Raw genomic sequence first — 21,571 nt, forward strand, 5'->3', positions numbered from 1 at the left:
GTGCTGTTCCCAAAGCAGACTGTGATGTTCCCCATGGGGATGCTCTCGATAGTGCAGGTGTAGATGTTCCACAGTACCTTGGAAGGCAGTCTGAAGTCTCTTAGGCATCTGAGGTGGTAAAAATGCTGACGAGCCTTCTTTGCCAGGGAGTTGGTATGGTGGGACCAGGACAGGTCCTGCGAGATGTGAACCAAGGTACCTGAAACTATCTACTCTCTCCACCGTGGTTCCACTGATCCTCACAGCTTGGTAGTGCCACTCCTGCTTCTTGCTGCAATCCACGATCAGCTCCTTTGTCTTACTGACGTTTATGAGGAGATTATTTTCCTGGCACCAGTTCTCCAGGTGTTTAATCTCCTCCAGGTAGGCCCTCTCATCGTTGTCCGAGATCAGGCCCATGACGAAGGTGTCGTCAGCAAACTTGACAATGATGGTGGAGCTGGAAGTAGCTGTGCAGTCGTAGGTGTACAGTGAGTAGAGCAGGGGGTTTAGGACACAACCCTGAGAAGCTCCAGTGCTGAGGGTGAGGGTGGATGAGGCACAGTTGCCCACCCGTACTGATTGTGGTCTGTCTGTTAGGAAGTTGGAGCTCCAGTCGCACAGGGATGTATGCAGTCCTAGATCCTCCAACTTAGTAGTGAGTAGGGAGGGGATGATAGTGTTAAATGCTGAACTGTAGTTGAAAAACAGCATTTTAAAATAATTACCCCTCCCTTTGTCCAGGTGGGTCAGTGTGGTGTAGAGCAAATTTGCAATTGCATCATCAGTGGAGCGGTTGTGGCGGTCTGCAAACTGCAGTGGGTCCATGGAGGCTGGCAGTGAAGATTTGATGAAATCTCTGACTAGCTTTTCAAAGCGCTTCATCACGACTGATGTGAGGGCAACAGGGCAGTAGTCATTGAGGCCGGAGGGTCGAGATTTCTTCCGGATGGGGACGATGGTGGATCGCTTGAAGCTGGACGGGACGATACCGAGCGTCAGGGAGAGATTGGAGATGTCGGTGAATACCGGTGCTAGCTGGTCTGCGCAGGCTTTAAGGACTCTCCCGCAGATACCGTCTGGTCCCACCACCTTCAAATGTCTCTAGTGATTGTAGATATTTTCACTTATTTGGTGTGGGAGTAGGTTAAGGGAAGGGTGTGGGCCTACAGAGTGGCTTGAGACCCTTTATGAGTGTGTTTCCCCGCTTAAATCAATTTGTTTTAGTGTGGGTACCAAGTACCAGTAGCCTCAATGGGGGGGTTGATATTAGGGTGGATATTAGGGATGTAGCAGATTAGTTTCCAGTGTGTATGTAGATCTGCTTAATTGACAAAGTGCTATACTGTGAACGTACCGTTGACAACCGAAATAAAGGCTCGGTTTTGAGACAGGAACAGAAAATAACTATAATTTTACCATCCTATAATGTTTGCCATGCTTTTATCGCATGTGGTTTGTTTTCCTATGATGCGATTTACCCACAACTGGGACGTCAGGTCAGGTCAGGTCGGCCAAGTAGCATATGCCACTCATGAATGAATGAGCAGTTTACAATCAATTGTCTCTTTTTCTCACCCAGAACCAGCTGCATGATCCCAATCAGTCTGGCTACAAACCGACACATTCTACAGATACAGTCCTCATAGCAGTAATGGAGAAACTTCATGCTGCTAAAGTTGCCAGACTGTTTTGATTCTTCTAGACCTTTCGGCAGACTTTGACACAGTGAACCACAACATTCTCCTCTCTGTTCTCTCCAGGCTTGGTGTGACTGGCTCTGCTTGGAGATGGTTTCAGTCCTATCTGGAGGGACGGTCCAATCAGGTGACATGGAAAGGATCCACATCCAAACCGTGTAGACTCTCCACTGGTGTTCCACAAGGCTCAGTATTAGGCCTCCTTCTCTTTTCTTTGTATACGCATTCTCTTGGTGATGTAATATCTTCTCATGGTTTCTCCTACCACTGCTATGCTGATGACACTCAATTATTTATTTCTTTTCCACCCTCTGACACGCAGGTCTCCAGACGTATCTCAGCATGCTTGACTGACATTGCCTCACGGATGACAGCCTACCACTTGAAGCTCAACCCCAGTAAAACTGAGCTTCTATACATCCTAAGTACTCACAACTCTTACCATGATCTCACAGTTTCCTTCGAGAACTCCCTGGTATCACCATCTGAAGCTGCCCGTAGCCTGAGCATAACTTTGGACAACCAGTTGTCGTTCTCAACTCATGTTTCTAATCTAACCTGGTTTTATAGAGTTCTCCTTTGTAACATACGAAGGATTCGACCCTTTCTCTTGCAGGAAGATACCCAGGTGCTTGTACAATCTCTTGTGATCTCAAAGCTAGACTACTGCAACTCGCTACTTGCTGGTTTTCCTCTAAGAGCCAGACCTCTACAACTTGTCCAGAATGCAGCAGCACGACTGGTCTTCAATCTTCCCAAGTTCACACATGTCACTCCACTGCTGCGCTCCCTTCATTAGCTCTCAGTATCTGCAGGCATCAGATTTAAAACCTTGATGGTTGCCTACAAAGCCAAAAATGGACCAGCCCCTTCATACATGAGGTCAATGGTCAAAGCCTGATCTGCACCTCAAGTACTTCAAACTTCAAGTATGGCTCGGCTTGAAATACCTTGCTTCAGGTCTCATGAACGACAAGCATTGAGACTATTTTCTGTCCTAGCTTCAAGATGGTGGAATGAACTCCCACTTGCTGTCTGGACAGCAAAGTCCCTTGCAGTCTTCAAACACAGACTGAAGACCCATCGAATTGTGGAATATTTAAATGACAACTGATCCTGCTCCTATTCTGACTAACTAAATTAATTACTTATTGTAGGGTTGTTTATTACACTGATGTTGTTTAACAAACTAACCCTTATTGTTTATTACACTTTTTGTTGTTTGAGAGACCTTATGTATTTTGTACTTCTAGGCATCAGCAGTGATCCCGGTATTTCTACAGTATTCTAGATCATTTGTATATTGGACTCTAACTTGCAGTACTGGCTAGGATGTATTCTGCAGGTAAATGACAAAGCAATTTTGTAAGTCGCTCTGGATAAGAGCATCTGCTGAATGCCATAAATGTAAATGTAAATCTAAATGTAAATAAATGGAAACCATGCCAATGTGGCACAAAATCCATTCATGCCAAGCAGTTACTGGAGGTCAGCCATAAATTGATAAATCTACCTTTCATTTTTCGGCAGCAGAATGGTTCGTCATTCAAATTACATTTTTAAATCAATGTAGAAAGATAAATGTATGATATTTATATATAGGCCTATGTAGCTAAAATACATGCGCCTGTAAGCTGTAAGTGTACATATATTGAATTAGATTTATTTAGCTTGAAGCACTAGATTTCTACAGTCAACACAGTTAGTAGGTTATTGTAGCTACTAAGCAGTTACAAAACTATAACAATGTTCACCATGATGCATTTTTTGTGATCCTCAAAAACTTCACCTAATTTCTTAAAACAAGGAATGTAAGAGAAGAGTACATTTTTATATCAAGTATGAGGTGTTTAAACACTATATAGCTTCCATTACTCCAAGTTGCATCAAACAGCGTGTTCTCCGGAAAAAAGACAATGCGATACTGAAAATGCTAACAAAGATGTTCCTTCTGAATAGAGTTATAACACTCACTGACCATAGAATAATGGTCAGTGAGATGTATAGTGCAAGTAGATCTTCAAGTGACAATCATCAGTCTGATCCTTTTATTTCTTCCATAAAAAATCATTCTTCTTAATGTGTATTTCTTGATTATATATACCCCGATTAGTGTAATTTTAATATGGTACTCTTTGGTGATTTAGTTGTGTCATAAATCAATAGGACGAGCTGAGTTGAGCTCATAGGACAACAACTTGTTTCTTCTTGGAGAAGAACACTTGCCAGTTGTCCCAGCTGAAGTCTGTTGTCTGGGCACACTGGCCACCTTCTACACAGGTGTACCCTGCTGGACAGCAGTGCTCCATGTCACTGCAGCACACAGCCTGCAGATGAGACATGGTGGGAGAGAGGGGAGAAGAGAGGGGGATGCAGGGAAATAGAGAGGTGGGATAGAGGGAGGTAGAGAGGGGGATGGAGAGAGAGAGAGGAGGAGAGGTAAATGGAGGTGAGTATATTCCACTGGAGAGTCAACAGAGACGTGTAGCCTTCACCTAAACTTAAACACTAATGTCAGGTAACCAATAGTGAATACTGTGATTTTCTTTTGTGTCTCTGCAGTTTCTGTACCATCGGTTAAGATGTGGAGATAATCTCCGTTCCTCATTGCAACAAATGCACTAGCTATCAGCCAAATGTCCTAATCCATCTGATTTAAACAAAAGAAAAGAAAGATATGCATTTGGTACTTCACCTTCAGCACTGGGCAACAGGCCCAGGTAGTCTGAGATGCCTTACAGCAGGTCTCGGTGTCTTTGCAGCTAAATTCATCATCACACTGGATGTCATTTTGGAGGCTATGAATGTAGTTTAAGGGAACTGTCTCCGTCTCTTGCCAGATGGTCTTCACACAGGACCCTGAGTCCACATCACAGGAGTAGCCAGGCGGACAGCAGTGCTCTCCATCAGAGCAGCAGATAGCCTGGGAAGTCAAAACCAAGAATAAACTGTAGTGGCAAGTACCGCATTGCAATAGTACCAGAAAACCAGGAAGAGTGATTACTAACAGGAAACCATCTCTGTTGGTGTTTTCCAGTGACCTTTGTAATACCAAGTGTTTAACTGTTTAAGTGAATAGTAAGTGGTCCCAAGGTATATTATTGCCTATATATATTTTAACTTGTTTTTGTTTTAAAAAAATGTAACTAGTTGCTTTTTGTTCTTTTCTATGTCCATGTGATTCCATACAGTCCATGTGATCCTCACCCATGAGGGTGGGACTCTGTTCAGTCGGTCTGAATTTGCGGTATTTATTGAAAGACATCATGGTGACTTTGATATGTTTCTGTGTTTTGCTCTCAAAATCAGGTGACAACTCATTGTTTGCCTTACTGTTGAATAATAGTCAAGACCATGTACAAAACTGAAATAAAACTTAAAAATAAATGGAACCTGAAAGAGATCATGAATTCACAAAGGAAAAGGCATGGAGACTACAAAAACCTCTATTTTTCTGAGAGGACGGCTGTGAAATGCAAAGCACTTATTCATTTGCATATATTCACAAAGGATCAAGTGGAGATGCAATAGGAAATGGTACCTGAGGAAAAGGGCAACACTTCCAGTTTGCATCAACATCTTTACAGCAAGTAGTGGAATCAGGGCAGGAATGGCTGGAGTCACAGGGAATGTCGCCTGATGAATTGTGACCTTTACCCAATGGCTTCCAATCTTGTCTGGGATGTGTGGATTCCTTCTTCAGCCAGGGCACAGAACCTAATGGGTCATCACATGTCTGAGCAGCAAGGTTACACTTTTTCCCTTGAGGACAGCAGTGGATGAAGTCTTCACAACATACTGCCTGCAAAAAGAGAACAAATATCTCCACATTGGCATTCAACCCCACATCCACAGGAGGCATGCTCAGGACCACGCATGGGAAAGTTAACCACAGAAAAAGATCTCAAAGATGCATTTATAAAAGTGTTCCTAAAAATATGAGGGGGTGAGAGAGGGACAGAGTTACCTGAGGGAGAGGACAGCAAGCCCAGTCTCCCTGTGCAGTCTTACAACATGTGGTCCCATCAAGACAGGCCACAGTGTCATTACAGGGAACATCAGACCCTAAACAAACAACAGTAAGTAGACCCCAAAGGTGATAACTGATGGTAAGAAGGTAAACATGAAAATGAGTTGGCAGGAGCTTTAATAGTCTGACCTGTAAAGAATTGGAAAAAACCATGGAGTTGATCCTTTGTGCTAAATTGCATACCTTTGGTTTCTGGAACTTTCTGTCCTCTTATAGGTCGGGTGGGTTCCTTCTTCAGCCAGGGAACAGAACCTGAGGCGTCATCACATGTCTCAGCAGCAAGATTACACTTTGTCCCTTGGGGACAGCAGTGGATGAAGTCTTCACAACATACTGCCTGCAAAAAGAGAACAAATATCTCCACATTGGCATTCAACCCCACATCCACAGGAGGCATGCTCAGGACCACGTATGGGAAAGTTAACCACAGAAAAAGATCTCAAAGATGCATTTATAAAAGTGTTCCTAAAAGTCCTGAGAATTAAGGTTGTTAAATTAGTTAAGACTGACATTTTTAAATAAGGTATCATTTTAGCTGAAGAATGAGCACATGATCAGTGGTGAAGAGGAAAGGGGGTGAAGGTGGGACAGAGTTACCTGAGGGAGAGGACAGCAAGCCCAGTCTCCCTGTGCAGTCTTACAACATGTGGTCCCATCAAGACAGGCCACAGTGTCATTACAGGGAACATCAGACCCTAAACAAACAATAGTAAGTAGACCCCAAAGGTGATAACTGATGGTAAGGAGGTAATCATGAAAGTGAGTTGGCAGGAGCTTTAATAGTCTGCCCTGTAAAGAATTGGAAAAAACCATGGAGTTGATCCTTTGTGCTAAATTGCATACCTTTGGTTTCTGGAACTTTCTGTCCTCTTATAGGTCGGGTGGGTTCCTTCTTCAGCCAGGGAACAGAACCTGAGGCGTCGTCACATGTCTCAGCAGCAAGATTACACTTTGTCCCTTGGGGACAGCAGTGGATGAAGTCTTCACAACATACTGCCTGCAAAAAGAGAACAAATATCTCCACATTGGCATTCAACCCCACATCCACAGGAGGCATGCTCAGGTCCACGCATGGGAAAGTTAACCACAGAAAAAGATCTCAAAGATGCATTTGTAAAGGTCTTCCTAAAAATATGAGGGGGTGAGAGAGGGACAGAGTTACCTTAGGGATAGGACAGCAAGCCCAGTCTCCCTGTGCAGTCTTACAACATGTGGTCCCATCAAGACAGGCCACAGTGTCATTACAGGGAACATCAGACCCTAAACAAACAATAGTAAGTAGACCCCAAAGGTGATAACTGATGGTAAGGAGGTAATCATGAAAGTGAGTTGGCAGGAGCTTTAATAGTCTGCCCTGTAAAGAATTGGAAAAAACCATGGAGTTGATCCTTTGTGCTAAATTGCATACCTTTGGTTTCTGGAACTTTCTGTCCTCTTATAGGTCGGGTGGGTTCCTTCTTCAGCCAGGGAACAGAACCTGAGGCGTCGTCACATGTCTCAGCAGCAAGATTACACTTTGTCCCTTGGGGACAACAGTGGATGAAGTCTTCACAACATACTGCCTGCAAAAAGAGAACAAATATCTCCACATTGGCGTTCAACCCCACATCCACAGGAGGCATGCTCAGGTCCACAAATGGGAAAGTTAACCACAGAAAAAGATCTAAAAGATGCATTTGTAAAGGTGTTCCTAAAAACATTTTTAAATAAGGTATCATCATAGCTGAAGAATGAGCACATGATCAGTGGTGAAGAGGAAAGGGGGTGAAGGTGGGACAGAGTTACCTGAGGGAGAGGACAGCAAGCCCAGTCTCCCTGTGCAGTCTTACAACATGTGGTCCCATCAAGACAGGCCACAGTGTCATTACAGGGAACATCAGACCCTAAACAAACAATAGTAAGTAGACCCCAAAGGTGATAACTGATGGTAAGAAGGTAATCATGAAAGTGAGTTGGCAGGAGCTTTAATAGTATGCCCTGTAAAGAATTGGAAATAACCATGGAGTTGATCCTATGTGTTCAATTACATACCCTTGGTTTCAGGAACTTTCTGTCCTCTTATAGGTCGGGTGGGTTCCTTCTTCAGCCAGGGAACAGAACCTGAGGCGTCGTCACATGTCTCAGCAGCAAGATTACACTTTGTCCCTTGGGGACAGCAGTGGATGAAGTCTTCACAACATACTGCCTGCAAAAAGAGAACAAATATCTCCACATTGGCATTCAACCCCACATCCACAGGAGGCATGCTCAGGTCCACGCATGGGAAAGTTAACCACAGAAAAAGATCTCAAAGATGCATTTGTAAAGGTCTTCCTAAAAATATGAGGGGGTGAGAGAGGGACAGAGTTACCTTAGGGATAGGACAGCAAGCCCAGTCTCCCTGTGCAGTCTTACAACATGTGGTCCCATCAAGACAGGCCACAGTGTCATTACAGGGAACATCAGACCCTAAACAAACAATAGTAAGTAGACCCCAAAGGTGATAACTGATGGTAAGGAGGTAATCATGAAAGTGAGTTGGCAGGAGCTTTAATAGTCTGCCCTGTAAAGAATTGGAAAAAACCATGGAGTTGATCCTTTGTGCTAAATTGCATACCTTTGGTTTCTGGAACTTTCTGTCCTCTTATAGGTCGGGTGGGTTCCTTCTTCAGCCAGGGAACAGAACCTGAGGCGTCGTCACATGTCTCAGCAGCAAGATTACACTTTGTCCCTTGGGGACAACAGTGGATGAAGTCTTCACAACATACTGCCTGCAAAAAGAGAACAAATATCTCCACATTGGCGTTCAACCCCACATCCACAGGAGGCATGCTCAGGTCCACAAATGGGAAAGTTAACCACAGAAAAAGATCTAAAAGATGCATTTGTAAAGGTGTTCCTAAAAACATTTTTAAATAAGGTATCATCATAGCTGAAGAATGAGCACATGATCAGTGGTGAAGAGGAAAGGGGGTGAAGGTGGGACAGAGTTACCTGAGGGAGAGGACAGCAAGCCCAGTCTCCCTGTGCAGTCTTACAACATGTGGTCCCATCAAGACAGGCCACAGTGTCATTACAGGGAACATCAGACCCTAAACAAACAATAGTAAGTAGACCCCAAAGGTGATAACTGATGGTAAGAAGGTAATCATGAAAGTGAGTTGGCAGGAGCTTTAATAGTATGCCCTGTAAAGAATTGGAAATAACCATGGAGTTGATCCTATGTGTTCAATTACATACCCTTGGTTTCAGGAACTTTCTGTCCTTTTATTGGTCGGGTGGGTTCCTTCTTCAGCCAGGGAACAGAGCCTAATGGGTCGTCACATGTCTCAGCAGCAAGATTACACTTTGTCCCTTGGGGACAGCAGTGGATGAAGTCTTCACAACATACTGCCTGCAAAAAGAGAACAAATATCTCCACATTGGCATTCAACCCCACATCCACAGGAGGCATGCTCAGGTCCACGCATGGGAAAGTTAACCACAGAAAAAGATCTCAAAGATGCATTTGTAAAGGTCTTCCTAAAAATATGAGGGGGTGAGAGAGGGAAAGGGTTACCTTAGGGATAGGACAGCAAGCCCAGTCTCCCTGTGCAGTCTTACAACATGTGGTCCCATCAAGACAGGCCACAGTGTCATTACAGGGAACATCAGACCCTAAACAAACAATAGTAAGTAGACCCCAAAGGTGATAACTGATGGTAAGAAGGTAATCATGAAAGTGAGTTGGCAGGAGCTTTAATAGTATGCCCTGTAAAGAATTGGAAATAACCATGGAGTTGATCCTATGTGTTCAATTACATACCCTTGGTTTCAGGAACTTTCTGTCCTTTTATCGGTCGGGTGGGTTCCTTCTTCAGCCAGGGAACAGAGCCTAATGGGTCGTCACATGTCTGAGCAGCAAGGTTACACTTTTTCCCTTGAGGACAGCAGTGGATGAAGTCTTCACAACATACTGCCTGCAAAAAGAGAACAAATATCTCCACATTGGCATTCAACCCCACATCCACAGGAGGCATGCTCAGGTCCACGCATGGGAAAGTTAACCACAGAAAAAGATCTAAAAGATGCATTTGTAAAGGTGTTCCTAAAAACATTTTTAAATAAGGTATCATCATAGCTGAAGAATGAGCACATGATCAGTGGTGAAGAGGAAAAGGGGTGAAGGTGGGACAGAGTTACCTGAGGGAGAGGACAGCAAGCCCAGTCTCCCTGTGCAGTCTTACAACATGTGGTCCCATCAAGACAGGCCACAGTGTCATTACAGGGAACATCAGACCCTAAACAAACAATAGTAAGTAGACCCCAAAGGTGATAACTGATGGTAAGAAGGTAATCATGAAAGTGAGTTGGCAGGAGCTTTAATAGTATGCCCTGTAAAGAATTGGAAATAACCATGGAGTTGATCCTATGTGTTCAATTACATACCCTTGGTTTCAGGAACTTTCTGTCCTTTTATTGGTCGGGTGGGTTCCTTCTTCAGCCAGGGAACAGAGCCTAATGGGTCGTCACATGTCTGAGCAGCAAGGTTACACTTTTTCCCTTGAGGACAGCAGTGGATGAAGTCTTCACAACATACTGCCTGCAAAAAGAGAACAAATATCTCCACATTGGCATTCAACCCCACATCCACAGGAGGCATGCTCAGGACCACGTATGGGAAAGTTAACCACAGAAAAAGATCTCAAAGATGCATTTATAAAAGTGTTCCTAAAAGTCCTGAGAATTAAGGTTGTTAAATTAGTTAAGACTGACATTTTTAAATAAGGTATCATTTTAGCTGAAGAATGAGCACATGATCAGTGGTGAAGAGGAAAGGGGGTGAAGGTGGGACAGAGTTACCTGAGGGAGAGGACAGCAAGCCCAGTCTCCCTGTGCAGTCTTACAACATGTGGTCCCATCAAGACAGGCCACAGTGTCATTACAGGGAACATCAGACCCTAAACAAACAATAGTAAGTAGACCCCAAAGGTGATAACTGATGGTAAGAAGGTAATCATGAAAGTGAGTTGGCAGGAGCTTTAATAGTATGCCCTGTAAAGAATTGGAAATAACCATGGAGTTGATCCTATGTGTTCAATTACATACCCTTGGTTTCAGGAACTTTCTGTCCTTTTATTGGTCGGGTGGGTTCCTTCTTCAGCCAGGGAACAGAGCCTAATGGGTCGTCACATGTCTGAGCAGCAAGGTTACACTTTTTCCCTTGAGGACAGCAGTGGATGAAGTCTTCACAACATACTGCCTGCAAAAAGAGAACAAATATCTCCACATTGGCATTCAACCCCACATCCACAGGAGGCATGCTCAGGACCACGTATGGGAAAGTTAACCACAGAAAAAGATCTCAAAGATGCATTTATAAAAGTGTTCCTAAAAGTCCTGAGAATTAAGGTTGTTAAATTAGTTAAGACTGACATTTTTAAATAAGGTATCATTTTAGCTGAAGAATGAGCACATGATCAGTGGTGAAGAGGAAAGGGGGTGAAGGTGGGACAGAGTTACCTGAGGGAGAGGACAGCAAGCCCAGTCTCCCTGTGCAGTCTTACAACATGTGGTCCCATCAAGACAGGCCACAGTGTCATTACAGGGAACATCAGACCCTAAACAAACAATAGTAAGTAGACCCCAAAGGTGATAACTGATGGTAAGGAGGTAATCATGAAAGTGAGTTGGCAGGAGCTTTAATAGTCTGCCCTGTAAAGAATTGGAAAAAACCATGGAGTTGATCCTTTGTGCTAAATTGCATACCTTTGGTTTCTGGAACTTTCTGTCCTCTTATAGGTCGGGTGGGTTCCTTCTTCAGCCAGGGAACAGAACCTGAGGCGTCATCACATGTCTCAGCAGCAAGATTACACTTTGTCCCTTGGGGACAGCAGTGGATGAAGTCTTCACAACATACTGCCTGCAAAAAGAGAACAAATATCTCCACATTGGCGTTCAACCCCACATCCACAGGAGGCATGCTCAGGTCCACAAATGGGAAAGTTAACCACAGAAAAAGATCTAAAAGATGCATTTGTAAAGGTGTTCCTAAAAACATTTTTAAATAAGGTATCATCATAGCTGAAGAATGAGCACATGATCAGTGGTGAAGAGGAAAAGGGGTGAAGGTGGGACAGAGTTACCTGAGGGAGAGGACAGCAAGCCCAGTCTCCCTGTGCAGTCTTACAACATGTGGTCCCATCAAGACAGGCCACAGTGTCATTACAGGGAACATCAGACCCTAAACAAACAATAGTAAGTAGACCCCAAAGGTGATAACTGATGGTAAGAAGGTAATCATGAAAGTGAGTTGGCAGGAGCTTTAATAGTATGCCCTGTAAAGAATTGGAAATAACCATGGAGTTGATCCTATGTGTTCAATTACATACCCTTGGTTTCAGGAACTTTCTGTCCTTTTATTGGTCGGGTGGGTTCCTTCTTCAGCCAGGGAACAGAGCCTAATGGGTCGTCACATGTCTGAGCAGCAAGGTTACACTTTTTCCCTTGAGGACAGCAGTGGATGAAGTCTTCACAACATACTGCCTGCAAAAAGAGAACAAATATCTCCACATTGGCATTCAACCCCACATCCACAGGAGGCATGCTCAGGACCACGTATGGGAAAGTTAACCACAGAAAAAGATCTCAAAGATGCATTTATAAAAGTGTTCCTAAAAGTCCTGAGAATTAAGGTTGTTAAATTAGTTAAGACTGACATTTTTAAATAAGGTATCATTTTAGCTGAAGAATGAGCACATGATCAGTGGTGAAGAGGAAAGGGGGTGAAGGTGGGACAGAGTTACCTGAGGGAGAGGACAGCAAGCCCAGTCTCCCTGTGCAGTCTTACAACATGTGGTCCCATCAAGACAGGCCACAGTGTCATTACAGGGAACATCAGACCCTAAACAAACAATAGTAAGTAGACCCCAAAGGTGATAACTGATGGTAAGGAGGTAATCATGAAAGTGAGTTGGCAGGAGCTTTAATAGTCTGCCCTGTAAAGAATTGGAAAAAACCATGGAGTTGATCCTTTGTGCTAAATTGCATACCTTTGGTTTCTGGAACTTTCTGTCCTCTTATAGGTCGGGTGGGTTCCTTCTTCAGCCAGGGAACAGAACCTGAGGTGTCGTCACATGTCTCAGCAGCAAGATTACACTTTGTCCCTTGGGGACAGCAGTGGATGAAGTCTTCACAACATACTGCCTGCAAAAAGAGAACAAATATCTCCACATTGGCATTCAACCCCACATCCACAGGAGGCATGCTCAGGTCCACGCATGGGAAAGTTAACCACAGAAAAAGATCTCAAAGATGCATTTGTAAAGGTCTTCCTAAAAATATGAGGGGGTGAGAGAGGGACAGAGTTACCTTAGGGATAGGACAGCAAGCCCAGTCTCCCTGTGCAGTCTTACAACATGTGGTCCCATCAAGACAGGCCACAGTGTCATTACAGGGAACATCAGACCCTAAACAAACAATAGTAAGTAGACCCCAAAGGTGATAACTGATGGTAAGGAGGTAATCATGAAAGTGAGTTGGCAGGAGCTTTAATAGTCTGCCCTGTAAAGAATTGGAAAAAACCATGGAGTTGATCCTTTGTGCTAAATTGCATACCTTTGGTTTCTGGAACTTTCTGTCCTCTTATAGGTCGGGTGGGTTCCTTCTTCAGCCAGGGAACAGAACCTGAGGCGTCGTCACATGTCTCAGCAGCAAGATTACACTTTGTCCCTTGGGGACAGCAGTGGATGAAGTCTTCACAACATACTGCCTGCAAAAAGAGAACAAATATCTCCACATTGGCATTCAACCCCACATCCACAGGAGGCATGCTCAGGTCCACGCATGGGAAAGTTAACCACAGAAAAAGATCTCAAAGATGCATTTGTAAAGGTGTTCCTAAAAATATGAGGGGGTGAGAGAGGGACAGAGTTACCTTAGGGATAGGACAGCAAGCCCAGTCTCCCTGTGCAGTCTTACAACATGTGGTCCCATCAAGACAGGCCACAGTGTCATTACAGGGAACATCAGACCCTAAACAAACAATAGTAAGTAGACCCCAAAGGTGATAACTGATGGTAAGAAGGTAATCATGAAAGTGAGTTGGCAGGAGCTTTAATAGTATGCCCTGTAAAGAATTGGAAATAACCATGGAGTTGATCCTATGTGTTCAATTACATACCCTTGGTTTCAGGAACTTTCTGTCCTTTTATTGGTCGGGTGGGTTCCTTCTTCAGCCAGGGAACAGAACCTGAGGCGTCGTCACATGTCTCAGCAGCAAGATTACACTTTGTCCCTTGGGGACAGCAGTGGATGAAGTCTTCACAACATACTGCCTGCAAAAAGAGAACAAATATCTCCACATTGGCATTCAACCCCACATCCACAGGAGGCATGCTCAGGTCCACGCATGGGAAAGTTAACCACAGAAAAAGATCTCAAAGATGCATTTGTAAAGGTGTTCCTAAAAATATGAGGGGGTGAGAGAGGGACAGAGTTACCTTAGGGATAGGACAGCAAGCCCAGTCTCCCTGTGCAGTCTTACAACATGTGGTCCCATCAAGACAGGCCACAGTGTCATTACAGGGAACATCAGACCCTAAACAAACAATAGTAAGTAGACCCCAAAGGTGATAACTGATGGTAAGAAGGTAATCATGAAAGTGAGTTGGCAGGAGCTTTAATAGTATGCCCTGTAAAGAATTGGAAATAACCATGGAGTTGATCCTATGTGTTCAATTACATACCCTTGGTTTCAGGAACTTTCTGTCCTTTTATTGGTCGGGTGGGTTCCTTCTTCAGCCAGGGAACAGAGCCTAATGGGTCGTCACATGTCTGAGCAGCAAGGTTACACTTTTTCCCTTGAGGACAGCAGTGGATGAAGTCTTCACAACATACTGCCTGCAAAAAGAGAACAAATATCTCCACATTGGCATTCAACCCCACATCCACAGGAGGCATGCTCAGGACCACGTATGGGAAAGTTAACCACAGAAAAAGATCTCAAAGATGCATTTATAAAAGTGTTCCTAAAAGTCCTGAGAATTAAGGTTGTTAAATTAGTTAAGACTGACATTTTTAAATAAGGTATCATTTTAGCTGAAGAATGAGCACATGATCAGTGGTGAAGAGGAAAGGGGGTGAAGGTGGGACAGAGTTACCTGAGGGAGAGGACAGCAAGCCCAGTCTCCCTGTGCAGTCTTACAACATGTGGTCCCATCAAGACAGGCCACAGTGTCATTACAGGGAACATCAGACCCTAAACAAACAATAGTAAGTAGACCCCAAAGGTGATAACTGATGGTAAGGAGGTAATCATGAAAGTGAGTTGGCAGGAGCTTTAATAGTCTGCCCTGTAAAGAATTGGAAAAAACCATGGAGTTGATCCTTTGTGCTAAATTGCATACCTTTGGTTTCTGGAACTTTCTGTCCTCTTATAGGTCGGGTGGGTTCCTTCTTCAGCCAGGGAACAGAACCTGAGGTGTCGTCACATGTCTCAGCAGCAAGATTACACTTTGTCCCTTGGGGACAGCAGTGGATGAAGTCTTCACAACATACTGCCTGCAAAAAGAGAACAAATATCTCCACATTGGCATTCAACCCCACATCCACAGGAGGCATGCTCAGGTCCACGCATGGGAAAGTTAACCACAGAAAAAGATCTAAAAGATGCATTTGTAAAGGTGTTCCTAAAAATATGAGGGGGTGAGAGAGGGAAAGGGTTACCTTAGGGATAGGACAGCAAGCCCAGTCTCCCTGTGCAGTCTTACAACATGTGGTCCCATCAAGACAGGCCACAGTGTCATTACAGGGAACATCAGACCCTAAACAAACAATAGTAAGTAGACCCCAAAGGTGATAACTGATGGTAAGGAGGTAATCATGAAAGTGAGTTGGCAGGAGCTTTAATAGTCTGCCCTGTAAAGAATTGGAAAAAACCATGGAGTTGATCCTTTGTGCTAAATTGCATACCTTTGGTTTCTGGAACTTTCTGTCCTCTTATAGGTCGGGTGGGTTCCTTCTTCAGCCAGGGAACAGAACCTGAGGCGTCGTCACATGTCTCAGCAGCAAGATTACACTTTGTCCCTTGGGGACAGCAGTGGATGAAGTCTTCACAACATACTGCCTGCAAAAAGAGAACAAATATCTCCACATTGGCGTTCAACCCCACATCCACAGGAGGCATGCTCAGGTCCACAAATGGGAAAGTTAACCACAGAAAAAGATCTAAAAGATGCATTTGTAAAGGTGTTCCTAAAAACATTTTTAAATAAGGTATCATCATAGCTGAAGAATGAGCACATGATCAGTGGTGAAGAGGAAAAGGGGTGAAGGTGGGACAGAGTTACCTGAGGGAGAGGACAGCAAGCCCAGTCTCCCTGTGCAGTCTTACAACATGTGGTCCCATCAAGACAGGCCACAGTGTCATTACAGGGAACATCAGACCCTAAACAAACAATAGTAAGTAGACCCCAAAGGTGATAACTGATGGTAAGAAGGTAATCATGAAAGTGAGTTGGCAGGAGCTTTAATAGTATGCCCTGTAAAGAATTGGAAATAACCATGGAGTTGATCCTATGTGTTCAATTACATACCCTTGGTTTCAGGAACTTTCTGTCCTTTTATTGGTCGGGTGGGTTCCTTCTTCAGCCAGGGAACAGAGCCTAATGGGTCGTCACATGTCTGAGCAGCAAGGTTACACTTTTTCCCTTGAGGACAGCAGTGGATGAAGTCTTCACAACATACTGCCTGCAAAAAGAGAACAAATATCTCCACATTGGCATTCAACCCCACATCCACAGGAGGCATGCTCAGGACCACGTATGGGAAAGTTAACCACAGAAAAAGATCTCAAAGATGCATTTATAAAAGTGTTCCTAAAAGTCCTGAGAATTAAGGTTGTTAAATTAGTTAAGACTGACATTTTTAAATAAGGTATCATTTTAGCTGAAGAATGAGCACATGATCAGTGGTGAAGAGGAAAGGGGGTGAAGGTGGGACAGAGTTACCTGAGGGAGAGGACAGCAAGCCCAGTCTCCCTGTGCAGTCTTACAACATGTGGTCCCATCAAGACAGGCCACAGTGTCATTACAGGGAACATCAGACCCTAAACAAACAATAGTAAGTAGACCCCAAAGGTGATAACTGATGGTAAGGAGGTAATCATGAAAGTGAGTTGGCAGGAGCTTTAATAGTCTGCCCTGTAAAGAATTGGAAAAAACCATGGAGTTGATCCTTTGTGCTAAATTGCATACCTTTGGTTTCTGGAACTTTCTGTCCTCTTATAGGTCGGGTGGGTTCCTTCTTCAGCCAGGGAACAGAACCTGAGGTGTCGTCACATGTCTCAGCAGCAAGATTACACTTTGTCCCTTGGGGACAGCAGTGGATGAAGTCTTCACAACATACTGCCTGCAAAAAGAGAACAAATATCTCCACATTGGCATTCAACCCCACATCCACAGGAGGCATGCTCAGGTCCACGCATGGGAAAGTTAACCACAGAAAAAGATCTCAAAGATGCATTTGTAAAGGTCTTCCTAAAAATATGAGGGGGTGAGAGAGGGACAGAGTTACCTTAGGGATAGGACAGCAAGCCCAGTCTCCCTGTGCAGTCTTACAACATGTGGTCCCATCAAGACAGGCCACAGTGTCATTACAGGGAACATCAGACCCTAAACAAACAATAGTAAGTAGACCCCAAAGGTGATAACTGATGGTAAGGAGGTAATCATGAAAGTGAGTTGGCAGGAGCTTTAATAGTCTGCCCTGTAAAGAATTGGAAAAAACCATGGAGTTGATCCTTTGTGCTAAATTGCATACCTTTGGTTTCTGGAACTTTCTGTCCTCTTATAGGTCGGGTGGGTTCCTTCTTCAGCCAGGGAACAGAACCTGAGGCGTCGTCACATGTCTCAGCAGCAAGATTACACTTTGTCCCTTGGGGACAGCAGTGGATGAAGTCTTCACAACATACTGCCTGCAAAAAGAGAACAAATATCTCCACATTGGCGTTCAACCCCACATCCACAGGAGGCATGCTCAGGTCCACAAATGGGAAAGTTAACCACAGAAAAAGATCTAAAAGATGCATTTGTAAAGGTGTTCCTAAAAACATTTTTAAATAAGGTATCATCATAGCTGAAGAATGAGCACATGATCAGTGGTGAAGAGGAAAAGGGGTGAAGGTGGGACAGAGTTACCTGAGGGAGAGGACAGCAAGCCCAGTCTCCCTGTGCAGTCTTACAACATGTGGTCCCATCAAGACAGGCCACAGTGTCATTACAGGGAACATCAGACCCTAAACAAACAATAGTAAGTAGACCCCAAAGGTGATAACTGATGGTAAGAAGGTAATCATGAAAGTGAGTTGGCAGGAGCTTTAATAGTATGCCCTGTAAAGAATTGGAAATAACCATGGAGTTGATCCTATGTGTTCAATTACATACCCTTGGTTTCAGGAACTTTCTGTCCTTTTATCGGTCGGGTGGGTTCCTTCTTCAGCCAGGGAACAGAGCCTAATGGGTCGTCACATGTCTGAGCAGCAAGGTTACACTTTTTCCCTTGAGGACAGCAGTGGATGAAGTCTTCACAACATACTGCCTGCAAAAAGAGAACAAATATCTCCACATTGGCATTCAACCCCACATCCACAGGAGGCATGCTCAGGACCACGTATGGGAAAGTTAACCACAGAAAAAGATCTCAAAGATGCATTTATAAAAGTGTTCCTAAAAGTCCTGAGAATTAAGGTTGTTAAATTAGTTAAGACTGACATTTTTAAATAAGGTATCATTTTAGCTGAAGAATGAGCACATGATCAGTGGTGAAGAGGAAAGGGGGTGAAGGTGGGACAGAGTTACCTGAGGGAGAGGACAGCAAGCCCAGTCTCCCTGTGCAGTCTTACAACATGTGGTCCCATCAAGACAGGCCACAGTGTCATTACAGGGAACATCAGACCCTAAACAAACAATAGTAAGTAGACCCCAAAGGTGATAACTGATGGTAAGGAGGTAATCATGAAAGTGAGTTGGCAGGAGCTTTAATAGTCTGCCCTGTAAAGAATTGGAAAAAACCATGGAGTTGATCCTTTGTGCTAAATTGCATACCTTTGGTTTCTGGAACTTTCTGTCCTCTTATAGGTCGGGTGGGTTCCTTCTTCAGCCAGGGAACAGAACCTGAGGTGTCGTCACATGTCTCAGCAGCAAGATTACACTTTGTCCCTTGGGGACAGCAGTGGATGAAGTCTTCACAACATACTGCCTGCAAAAAGAGAACAAATATCTCCACATTGGCATTCAACCCCACATCCACAGGAGGCATGCTCAGGTCCACGCATGGGAAAGTTAACCACAGAAAAAGATCTCAAAGATGCATTTGTAAAGGTCTTCCTAAAAATATGAGGGGGTGAGAGAGGGACAGAGTTACCTTAGGGATAGGACAGCAAGCCCAGTCTCCCTGTGCAGTCTTACAACATGTGGTCCCATCAAGACAGGCCACAGTGTCATTACAGGGAACATCAGACCCTAAACAAACAATAGTAAGTAGACCCCAAAGGTGATAACTGATGGTAAGGAGGTAATCATGAAAGTGAGTTGGCAGGAGCTTTAATAGTCTGCCCTGTAAAGAATTGGAAAAAACCATGGAGTTGATCCTTTGTGCTAAATTGCATACCTTTGGTTTCTGGAACTTTCTGTCCTCTTATAGGTCGGGTGGGTTCCTTCTTCAGCCAGGGAACAGAACCTGAGGCGTCGTCACATGTCTCAGCAGCAAGATTACACTTTGTCCCTTGGGGACAGCAGTGGATGAAGTCTTCACAACATACTGCCTGCAAAAAGAGAACAAATATCTCCACATTGGCGTTCAACCCCACATCCACAGGAGGCATGCTCAGGTCCACAAATGGGAAAGTTAACCACAGAAAAAGATCTAAAAGATGCATTTGTAAAGGTGTTCCTAAAAACATTTTTAAATAAGGTATCATCATAGCTGAAGAATGAGCACATGATCAGTGGTGAAGAGGAAAAGGGGTGAAGGTGGGACAGAGTTACCTGAGGGAGAGGACAGCAAGCCCAGTCTCCCTGTGCAGTCTTACAACATGTGGTCCCATCAAGACAGGCCACAGTGTCATTACAGGGAACATCAGACCCTAAACAAACAATAGTAAGTAGACCCCAAAGGTGATAACTGATGGTAAGAAGGTAATCATGAAAGTGAGTTGGCAGGAGCTTTAATAGTATGCCCTGTAAAGAATTGGAAATAACCATGGAGTTGATCCTATGTGTTCAATTACATACCCTTGGTTTCAGGAACTTTCTGTCCTTTTATCGGTCGGGTGGGTTCCTTCTTCAGCCAGGGAACAGAGCCTAATGGGTCGTCACATGTCTGAGCAGCAAGGTTACACTTTTTCCCTTGAGGACAGCAGTGGATGAAGTCTTCACAACATACTGCCTGCAAAAAGAGAACAAATATCTCCACATTGGCATTCAACCCCACATCCACAGGAGGCATGCTCAGGTCCACGCATGGGAAAGTTAACCACAGAAAAAGATCTAAAAGATGCATTTGTAAAGGTGTTCCTAAAAATATGAGGGGGTGAGAGAGGGAAAGGGTTACCTTAGGGATAGGACAGCAAGCCCAGTCTCCCTGTGCAGTCTTACAACATGTGGTCCCATCAAGACAGGCCACAGTGTCATTACAGGGAACATCAGACCCTAAACAAACAATAGTAAGTAGACCCCAAAGGTGATAACTGATGGTAAGGAGGTAATCATGAAAGTGAGTTGGCAGGAGCTTTAATAGTCTGCCCTGTAAAGAATTGGAAAAAACCATGGAGTTGATCCTTTGTGCTAAATTGCATACCTTTGGTTTCTGGAACTTTCTGTCCTCTTATAGGTCGGGTGGGTTCCTTCTTCAGCCAGGGAACAGAACCTGAGGCGTCGTCACATGTCTCAGCAGCAAGATTACACTTTGTCCCTTGGGGACAGCAGTGGATGAAGTCTTCACAACATACTGCCTGCAAAAAGAGAACAAATATCTCCACATTGGCGTTCAACCCCACATCCACAGGAGGCATGCTCAGGTCCACGCATGGGAAAGTTAACCACAGAAAAACATCTCAAAGATGCATTTGTAAAGGTGTTCCTAAAAATATGAGGGGGTGAGAGAGGGACAGAGTTACCTTAGGGATAGGACAGCAAGCCCAGTCTCCCTGTGCAGTCTTACAACATGTGCTCCCATCAAGACAGGCCACAGTGTCATTACAGGGAACATCAGACCCTAAACAAACAATAGTAAGTAGACCCCAAAGGTGATAACTGATGGTAAGAAGGTAAACATGAAAGTGAGTTGGCAGGAGCTTAAATAGTCTGACCTGTAAAGAATTGCAAATAACCATGGAGTTGATCCTTTGTGCTAAATTGCATACCTTTGGTTTCTGGAACTTTCTGTCCTCTTATAGGTCGTGTGGGTTCCTTCTTCAGCCAGGGAACAGAACCTGAGGCGTCGTCACATGTCTGAGCAGCAAGGTTACATTTTTTCCCTTGAGGACAGCAGTGGATGAAGTCTTCACAACATACTGCCTGCAAAAAGAGAACAAATATCTCCACATTGGCATTCAACCCCACATCCACAGGAGGCATGCTCAGGTCCACGCATGGGAAAGTTAACCACAGAAAAAGATCTCAAAGATGCATTTGTAAAGGTGTTCCTAAAAATATGAGGGGGTGAGAGAGGGACAGAGTTACCTTAGGGATAGGACAGCAAGCCCAGTCTCCCTGTGCAGTCTTACAACATGTGCTCCCATCAAGACAGGCCACAGTGTCATTACAGGGAACATCAGACCCTAAACAAACAATAGTAAGTAGACCCCAAAGGTGATAACTGATGGTAAGGAGGTAATCATGAAAGT

At 44.2% G+C, this 21,571-nt stretch overlaps 1 protein-coding gene across 17 annotated transcripts in view; it reads right to left on the reverse strand.

The window, feature by feature from the left end:
• Positions 1 to 3,322: 3,322 nt before the first annotated feature.
• grna (granulin a) overlaps positions 3,323 to 21,571 on the reverse strand; it is a 23,473-nt gene continuing 5,224 nt past the window's right edge. Inside the window, exons 6-61 of one of the 17 annotated variants that reach the window (XM_035523837.1) lie at positions 21,408 to 21,505; positions 21,089 to 21,242; positions 20,843 to 20,940; positions 20,524 to 20,677; positions 20,278 to 20,375; positions 19,959 to 20,112; positions 19,713 to 19,810; positions 19,336 to 19,489; positions 19,090 to 19,187; positions 18,771 to 18,924; positions 18,525 to 18,622; positions 18,111 to 18,264; positions 17,865 to 17,962; positions 17,488 to 17,641; positions 17,242 to 17,339; positions 16,923 to 17,076; positions 16,677 to 16,774; positions 16,263 to 16,416; positions 16,017 to 16,114; positions 15,640 to 15,793; positions 15,394 to 15,491; positions 15,075 to 15,228; positions 14,829 to 14,926; positions 14,415 to 14,568; positions 14,169 to 14,266; positions 13,850 to 14,003; positions 13,604 to 13,701; positions 13,285 to 13,438; positions 13,039 to 13,136; positions 12,720 to 12,873; positions 12,474 to 12,571; positions 12,060 to 12,213; positions 11,814 to 11,911; positions 11,437 to 11,590; positions 11,191 to 11,288; positions 10,777 to 10,930; positions 10,531 to 10,628; positions 10,117 to 10,270; positions 9,871 to 9,968; positions 9,494 to 9,647; positions 9,248 to 9,345; positions 8,929 to 9,082; positions 8,683 to 8,780; positions 8,306 to 8,459; positions 8,060 to 8,157; positions 7,741 to 7,894; positions 7,495 to 7,592; positions 7,118 to 7,271; positions 6,872 to 6,969; positions 6,553 to 6,706; positions 6,307 to 6,404; positions 5,893 to 6,046; positions 5,647 to 5,744; positions 5,221 to 5,481; positions 4,375 to 4,602; positions 3,323 to 4,006 (exon numbers count right to left, since the gene is read on the reverse strand). In XM_035523837.1, coding sequence (XP_035379730.1) covers positions 3,863 to 4,006; positions 4,375 to 4,602; positions 5,221 to 5,481; positions 5,647 to 5,744; positions 5,893 to 6,046; positions 6,307 to 6,404; positions 6,553 to 6,706; positions 6,872 to 6,969; positions 7,118 to 7,271; positions 7,495 to 7,592; positions 7,741 to 7,894; positions 8,060 to 8,157; positions 8,306 to 8,459; positions 8,683 to 8,780; positions 8,929 to 9,082; positions 9,248 to 9,345; positions 9,494 to 9,647; positions 9,871 to 9,968; positions 10,117 to 10,270; positions 10,531 to 10,628; positions 10,777 to 10,930; positions 11,191 to 11,288; positions 11,437 to 11,590; positions 11,814 to 11,911; positions 12,060 to 12,213; positions 12,474 to 12,571; positions 12,720 to 12,873; positions 13,039 to 13,136; positions 13,285 to 13,438; positions 13,604 to 13,701; positions 13,850 to 14,003; positions 14,169 to 14,266; positions 14,415 to 14,568; positions 14,829 to 14,926; positions 15,075 to 15,228; positions 15,394 to 15,491; positions 15,640 to 15,793; positions 16,017 to 16,114; positions 16,263 to 16,416; positions 16,677 to 16,774; positions 16,923 to 17,076; positions 17,242 to 17,339; positions 17,488 to 17,641; positions 17,865 to 17,962; positions 18,111 to 18,264; positions 18,525 to 18,622; positions 18,771 to 18,924; positions 19,090 to 19,187; positions 19,336 to 19,489; positions 19,713 to 19,810; positions 19,959 to 20,112; positions 20,278 to 20,375; positions 20,524 to 20,677; positions 20,843 to 20,940; positions 21,089 to 21,242; positions 21,408 to 21,505 — 7,283 coding nt within the window. In that variant the 3' untranslated portion in view covers positions 3,323 to 3,862. The remainder of the gene's footprint in view (positions 4,007 to 4,374; positions 4,603 to 5,220; positions 5,482 to 5,646; positions 5,745 to 5,892; positions 6,047 to 6,306; positions 6,405 to 6,552; positions 6,707 to 6,871; positions 6,970 to 7,117; positions 7,272 to 7,494; positions 7,593 to 7,740; positions 7,895 to 8,059; positions 8,158 to 8,305; positions 8,460 to 8,682; positions 8,781 to 8,928; positions 9,083 to 9,247; positions 9,346 to 9,493; positions 9,648 to 9,870; positions 9,969 to 10,116; positions 10,271 to 10,530; positions 10,629 to 10,776; positions 10,931 to 11,190; positions 11,289 to 11,436; positions 11,591 to 11,813; positions 11,912 to 12,059; positions 12,214 to 12,473; positions 12,572 to 12,719; positions 12,874 to 13,038; positions 13,137 to 13,284; positions 13,439 to 13,603; positions 13,702 to 13,849; positions 14,004 to 14,168; positions 14,267 to 14,414; positions 14,569 to 14,828; positions 14,927 to 15,074; positions 15,229 to 15,393; positions 15,492 to 15,639; positions 15,794 to 16,016; positions 16,115 to 16,262; positions 16,417 to 16,676; positions 16,775 to 16,922; positions 17,077 to 17,241; positions 17,340 to 17,487; positions 17,642 to 17,864; positions 17,963 to 18,110; positions 18,265 to 18,524; positions 18,623 to 18,770; positions 18,925 to 19,089; positions 19,188 to 19,335; positions 19,490 to 19,712; positions 19,811 to 19,958; positions 20,113 to 20,277; positions 20,376 to 20,523; positions 20,678 to 20,842; positions 20,941 to 21,088; positions 21,243 to 21,407; positions 21,506 to 21,571) is intronic. The other 16 variants (XM_035523848.1, XM_035523852.1, XM_035523855.1 and 13 more) reach the window with 16 other exon arrangements.

This window comes from Electrophorus electricus, chromosome 1 (assembly GCF_013358815.1).
Source record: "Electrophorus electricus isolate fEleEle1 chromosome 1, fEleEle1.pri, whole genome shotgun sequence".
Lineage (NCBI taxonomy): Eukaryota > Metazoa > Chordata > Actinopteri > Gymnotiformes > Gymnotidae > Electrophorus > Electrophorus electricus.